Raw genomic sequence first — 6191 nt, 5'->3', positions numbered from 1 at the left:
AAATGTTGCTGATATCCTGATAAACATTTTACTAGTTAACCACTTTTTGATATCTTTCAAAAGAAGTGAGATATATAGGCTCAAAGTGGACGATCCGGGTGTCGTTCTATTAGAGGTTTTACGGTAGTTTCTGTTTCATCCAGTTTTCAAAGTAATCTAAATTCTAGCTCTTGAACTCCGTTGGTAATTTTTTCAGGTTTTTCAAAATGTCTGATTTCATTGGTTTGTTCATTGGACTATGAAAGTATAGATGTATCGAACTTCCTTTTTATACTTTACTGATAAAATATGAAAATGAAACATAATTTTAACACTATTTTTTTGTCAGTTTCAGACAATTTTTAAATTGGCTGATGATTTCATTAGTACCGTTTGAACATTACTTAACACATGGTTTTAACTTTCTCGGTTTCCTCAGTTTCTAATTGTGCGGGAAAAATTGTTCTGTATCATAAAGTCGTCCGCTTTGAGGAAACTTCTCTCGTTTTCTGTGAACGATATCAAAAAATGGTCAACTAACAAAATATTATTCAGAATACCAAAATTATTTTGTCAACTGACCAATTTTCGATACCTCTCACGGGAACCGAGATAAATTGCCTAAAAAATAGTTTTGTCAAAAATTGAGCCGCATAAAAAGTTTTCTGTTTCACTAAGACATTATTAATACAACTTAGTTCTTGAAATGATCTCCGATAATTATATGTTCAAACTAACACTAACCTAACATTAACCTAACTAACTCTATCTCTTGAACCCAAAAGAACCCGAATTTTTGCAGTACGTCCCATCGTACGCAACACAATCCCATCAACAACATGAACAACACTCGCAGACCCATCACCACCATCATCACAATCACAATCAACAACCATCTCCATTGAGCAATGGATCCAGCCATGGTTATGCAGCTAGTTCAACTAGCGGATACGACGACGACGACATCTACCATTTGTCGGCAAGCGAGGCACGCGAACGTCTTCGCATGAAGAACCGAAAACATCATTTGTGAGTTGGGAAAAAAGCTTAAAAAAGGGCAAAACATGTTTACTTCCAAGTGGGAGTCGAACCCGTGGGCTTCAAAGCAGCAGGCTAGCGCGCTCCCAGTTGCGCCAGAGCGGCCATTTGAGGATAGCACACCAACCCATATAAAAGCGCATAGGAAATTGAAAATTTTCAGGCACGAGATGTCGCTCAACGAGAAGTACCAATTGGTTAGCAACATGTAATTCAGTCTCTTCTGGAACGTCTTCTAAAAAATTCTTTATTTTTCCATTCATTTTTCTTTCCACACAACACAACCATTCCCCCAAAAACATTTTCAGTAAATAGTTTCTTTCTCAAAAAACACTCGATTCATGACTCCCTCAAAAATTTATTATTTTTTAAAAATTCGTTTATTCTTAAAACTGTATTTCTACCTGTGATACTAAATACACTACTGAGCCGACCCCTAGATACATTCAGTTTCTTCTGAAATTTCAGTTATTTTTTTCCAATTTTCTGTCGAAATGTGCCTTCTTCTTCTTCTTTTCCTAAACTTATCGTCGGTTGTGTGCAATATTATTACTTAAAATAAATTTTCTATTCCTCGCGAAGATTTTTGGTTTCTCTGTGAAACTTTTTATATTAGCAAATGGTGGAATGAGATAAAGAGAGACAGAACAAGTAAAACATGGAGAGAGAGACATGGTATGGTTCGGATGGATTTTTGAAATTTTTAAAAAAATTAATTAAAAGCAAGAACAACGAAAGGAGGAAGTACAGTAAGAAATTCAAGAACGAGACATGTAGGCGTCAAGTTCGGCGTCCAGCTCGGCGGCTGTCTTCTGTGGCTTCGGCTCACGCTTCGGCTTCTTGGTGGCCTTCTTGGCTGGCGGTTTGCCACCAGTGGACATACGGGCAGTTTGGGATCCCAGTCCGCCGGTAGAGCTACGAGGAGTTCTGCGAACTGGTCCGCCAGTGCTCATAGCGGCAGTTCGTTTATCTCTGACGACTTTTGGCTTCTGCTGAGGGACAAAGTTGGTGGTTTCGATCACGGCGAAGTTCATGATCTGCAAATTTCGAAATTGGAAATTATCAGATTTTGTTGGATTTCGAGACTTTCTATTCCGTTTTTCACTGATTTCTTGTCATTTCAGGCAGATTTTTTGCGATTCTTCATGTGAGAAATGTTAAAAATCGAGGAAATCGGCTGATTTTTAACTAAAAATGGCAATTTTCGTTTCAAAAATTTGAATTTTTTCCAAAATCTTCAATTTTCTGGATTTCTGACTTTTCAGATCATTTCAGTGATTTTAAGGCGTTTCAGGCTGGTTTTCAGCAATTTTTGATGAAAAAACTAAGAAAATTGGCCGAGTTTGAGCTAAAAATTACAATTTTCGTTTCAGAATTTTCGGGATTTTGAGACTTTCTGAGCTATTTTTTTTGCCAATTTTCAGTTATATATTTTCAGACACTGAGAGTAAAGAATTCAAATGTAGGTTTTAAGACGGGTTTTCTGCTAAAAGTTATAGGCTGGAGCTGAAACGCCATGTTCTCCATCCACGACGAAAAATAACGCTAAATTTGGAAAATTCGATTTTCAGCTTGTTTTCAAAACCTCCGTCAGAGAAAAAAGATGTTTCCAGTGCTTTAGACAGACTCTCTCCGGTTTTTTAGAACCTTTACCAGTTTCCAGTGCTCCAGATCGCCATCTCCATAGAATACTCACCTTTCCATCGAGCGCAACACCAGCGAACTTTTTAATGAGGCGATCAGAATTGAACTTGGACAGAGTGAGATCTCCGGTGCCGGCTGGCGTACCATCCTCATTGAAATTCACCGACACTTTGCGCAAATTGAACTCGTTAAACAGCTCCTGCAAGTCACTCGAGAGTACGGTATCGGCGAGATTCGAAATGTTGATTCGGACTGATCTCTTGTCTGAAATCCCCCAGATTTCGTGAATTGAAGCAATGAGTCAGCTAACCATTCGAATCGCCACGTCCACCAACAGACTTGCGAATGCCTCCACGACCAGCCCCTCCGCTTTGACGTCTTGGCGTGGAAGCGGCGGATGGTCCGCGTTTTTTGACACCACCGGCTGCTGCTTTCTTGATTGGTCGTTTGACGCCTTTCTTCGTGCTTTTTTTCTTCGACGAGATGATGTCGGAAAGTGCCATATCGATGGAAGTTGCCTTCACCATTTTCGCTGCTGAAAATTGAGAGAAAATTGAAAAAAGACATTTGAGAAAGAAAGGGTGAGAGAAGCGATGATTGAGACGCCAATTTCCCATGAGAAAGTCATGGGAAACATCTTGAAAGTGTAAACAAATTCGAAAAAAATTCAAAACATTTTCAGCGAAATTTTTCGAGAATCCCACAGTTTTTCACAGACTTTCTATTTCTCACTCATCTCTAGACATTCTTCACAACAAAAAATACAAGAAAAATGAACGAAAAGGGCAAAATTTCCGGCGAAATTCTCCGAAAATTCCCAAGTTTCCCGCTAATTTTCCCGAAAAATTTCGCGCCAACGACACTCCGAAATAACGATGCGCGCGTTGTTTAGCGGGAGTTTTCTAGGCCACCGGCTCGTGTAGTCCTCGAGGAAAACTAAAGCTAGTCCTAAATTTTCGAATTCTTTGCGATTTTTTCGAATTTTTCGAGTTTCACAGGGGATTTTTTTTTGGGTTTTTGGGGGTGTTCTATGTTGAAAATTTTGTTTTGAATGTTCAGCCTTATGTAGATCACGGCATTTATCGCCTGAAATTCGTTTTCGTCGTTTATTGCTGTTTGAAAATTTTTACCCGAATTTTTTCCAGAATGGACGGCAGCGCTACTCCAGGTCCAGGGCAAGCTCATGTCAAGTCGAACAGTATGATCTACATTTGTGGAGGTTCGTTAAATATGAAATTTTCAAAAAAAATTGAGAAATTCGAATCTTTCCAAAAATTAGCAGTTTTTAAGCTAAAAATCGAATTTTTTCGAATTGTAAGCTTAAAAATCGAGAAAATTGTACTTATTCCTACTCAAAAAAGGACCAGAATCTTCCAGAATGCCACGGTGAGAACGAGATCAAGCCAAAGGACGCGATTCGCTGCCGAGAGTGCGGCTATCGTATTCTCTACAAGAAGCGCTGCAGAAAGTGTGAGTTTTTTTCCATTTTTTGAGCTAAAAATTTAAATTATGCCCTAAAATCCAGTTTTCGATCCCGGAAAACTAATTTTTATCGATTATTTTTCAGTGATGGTCTACGACGCTCGCTAAAGGATCTCCCCAGTCGCTGTACCATTTTCGTTGAATTTCAAACTGTTTCTCCAACTTTTTTGTCCATTTTTCCCTCATTTTTCGTCTCATTTTACCAATAAAACCATCGGAACACCAGGTGTTACATGTTCCCTTGGGGGCGTTGCGTGCGCGCGTTGCGTCGCCATGGCAACCGGAGACACCTTTCATTCTAGGCTTATTGGGGGCTCTTTCTATATACTCCTCTACCAAAAATGCGTCCAAATTTACTCTGGGTCGATAAAATCTCCGATGAGACTGGAGAAAATGGGTGAGCCTTTTTTTGAAATGTAAGAAAAAATCGAAAAAAAAATAAACAAAAATTGTGTTCTTTTTCAAACATAAATGGCAAAAGATATAGAAAATAAAGGGAGAAAAAAAAGAAAATTGTTCCTGAAGAAATATATTTAAAATAGCTGCTGCTTAATTGTGTACTCTGTCTCGAATCTGTCGCTTCTTGGGTCGTTGTTTACTTTCCGAAGCGGAGGAAGTTTGGCTTGCGGGACTCGCGGTCGAAGTTGTCGAACGACGAGCGGCCGAATCTGAAAATTTACTTTTACTGGAGAATAATCGATAAAAAACGAAAATCCCCGCGACGGGATTGAACCAGCGAGTGGCGCCAACCGCCGCTTGGTGGCACAGAGCGTTGCCGCCGGCGCCATGGGCGCGCTTCAGACAAACGATGTGACAGGCGTATAAGAGTTGCCGCCCGGTCACCTCAAGAAGTTTGGATCCGCCGATCGCTTTCCGAATCTCAAGAAGTTCGGGTCAGCAGCTGCCTTTCCGAAGCGCAAGAAGTTGGGGTCGCTGCGACCTGAAAATCAAAAACCTGTTAGTTTTCCACTGCCTTTCCTTTTTGAATCCCTAACTGACTAGCTTTATGACAGGAAGCTTTGAATGCAAATAAACTGAAATGTATGAAAGGTTTTCACCAAAAATCTGAAAATCTAAAAAGAATTTTTGAAAAACCCACCGAATCTCAGAAAATTCGGGTCACCGCTGGCCTTTCCGAAACGCAAGAAGTTTGGTTGAGAGCGTCCGAATCGGAGGAAGTTCGGGTCTGAACCGGCTTTCTTTCCCAGCGACTTTACGGCTAAAAGAGCACAAATTGTGCTCTTTTAATAGAGGGGTTTTGACTCACCTGCCGATCTACCGTATCTCATAAAGTTTGGCTTTCTCTTCTCCATCTTTTGCAGTGCAACGTCGGCGTCACCCTCGCAGTTTTCGCCTGAAGATTTGGTAAGAAATCTGGGAAAAATGGACAATTCCTGTTTCAATAGGGACATAGATTCGAGGAATATCATGCGAGACTACTGTAGCACGTTTCAAATCTCCTTAATTTCCAATTTTGAGCCACTATATCTCGGTAACTGTGAACGATATCGAAAAGTGGTCAACTGATAAAATATTTTTGAGTTTATGGTAAACACTTTATCAGTTGACCACTTTTTGATACCTTTCACAGAAAATGAGATATATTAGATCAAAGTCAAGGTTGCTTTCTAGATACTAAATTATATTTATTCTGATTATTCACCTTACTGTTTGAACGCTTCAATGGCTTGTTAGTGTTATGATTCTGTATCAGTGCAATCTTTACTTTTTCAGCTATCAGCTACAACTTTCAAAATTTTAGCTCGATTTCGATTCTATCTGAATGTACCCTTTTCATTTAAAAGTGGTGTACGGTGAAATTTTTTATTGCATCAAAATGTGCAGAAATGCATGTAGATTGACTTAAAAGTAAAGAAAAAATTCAAAAATTCCTTCATCGAGAAAAACGCATCGAAAAATATGCTGAAAGCCCTTAGGGACGAGGTTTTTAATAGGCCGCCCGGCGAGTAAAAGCGCGCGAATTCAAACTTTTAAAATTTTTTCGCTTGTTTTCACTTTTTTTTTGTTTTTTCAAGAGTTTTCTAGGT

At 39.4% G+C, this 6191-nt stretch overlaps 5 protein-coding genes across 5 annotated transcripts in view; 3 read left to right on the top strand and 2 right to left on the bottom strand.

Annotated features, from left to right (window-relative positions):
• Positions 1-1229, top strand: part of Cbr-tag-60 — a gene marked incomplete at both ends in the record, with an annotated part of 27963 nt that extends 26734 nt beyond the window's left edge. The window contains 2 exons of the mRNA XM_045235203.1: positions 782-1008; positions 1181-1229. Coding sequence (XP_045097358.1) covers positions 782-1008; positions 1181-1229 — 276 coding nt within the window. The remainder of the gene's footprint in view (positions 1-781; positions 1009-1180) is intronic.
• Positions 1-3188, bottom strand: part of CBG21776 — a gene marked incomplete at both ends in the record, with an annotated part of 51716 nt that extends 48528 nt beyond the window's left edge. Inside the window, 3 exons of the mRNA XM_045235202.1 lie at positions 1784-2054; positions 2714-2925; positions 2972-3188. Of these exons, the coding sequence (XP_045100797.1) occupies positions 1784-2054; positions 2714-2925; positions 2972-3188 (700 nt within the window). The remainder of the gene's footprint in view (positions 1-1783; positions 2055-2713; positions 2926-2971) is intronic.
• Positions 3189-3807: 619 nt separating this feature from the next.
• On the top strand, positions 3808-4251 carry Cbr-rpb-12 (the record flags this gene model as incomplete). The annotated part of the gene is made up of 3 exons (XM_002632966.1): positions 3808-3880; positions 4039-4131; positions 4229-4251. 3 exons carry the CDS (start codon positions 3808-3810, stop codon positions 4249-4251), a joined length of 189 nt encoding a protein of 62 aa, XP_002633012.1.
• Positions 4252-4484: 233 nt separating this feature from the next.
• CBG26285 lies at positions 4485-4544 on the top strand (the record flags this gene model as incomplete). The annotated part of the gene is made up of 1 exon (XM_045235201.1): positions 4485-4544. The coding sequence occupies one exon, from the start codon at positions 4485-4487 to the stop codon at positions 4542-4544; it is 60 nt and encodes a 19-aa protein (XP_045100471.1).
• A 194-nt stretch (positions 4545-4738) lies between these two features.
• The window catches only part of Cbr-flp-1, a gene marked incomplete at both ends in the record, with an annotated part of 4482 nt that continues 3029 nt past the window's right edge, over positions 4739-6191 (bottom strand). Inside the window, 5 exons of the mRNA XM_045235200.1 lie at positions 4739-4741; positions 4771-5022; positions 5049-5083; positions 5243-5362; positions 5411-5497. Coding sequence (XP_045097357.1) covers positions 4739-4741; positions 4771-5022; positions 5049-5083; positions 5243-5362; positions 5411-5497 — 497 coding nt within the window. The remainder of the gene's footprint in view (positions 4742-4770; positions 5023-5048; positions 5084-5242; positions 5363-5410; positions 5498-6191) is intronic.

Source organism: Caenorhabditis briggsae, assembly GCF_000004555.2.
Source record: "Caenorhabditis briggsae complete genome, chrIV, whole genome shotgun sequence".
Classification (NCBI taxonomy): domain Eukaryota; kingdom Metazoa; phylum Nematoda; class Chromadorea; order Rhabditida; family Rhabditidae; genus Caenorhabditis; species Caenorhabditis briggsae.
The sequence above is the reverse complement of the archived record's forward strand: the minus strand, read 5'-3'. Positions and strand labels throughout refer to the sequence as shown.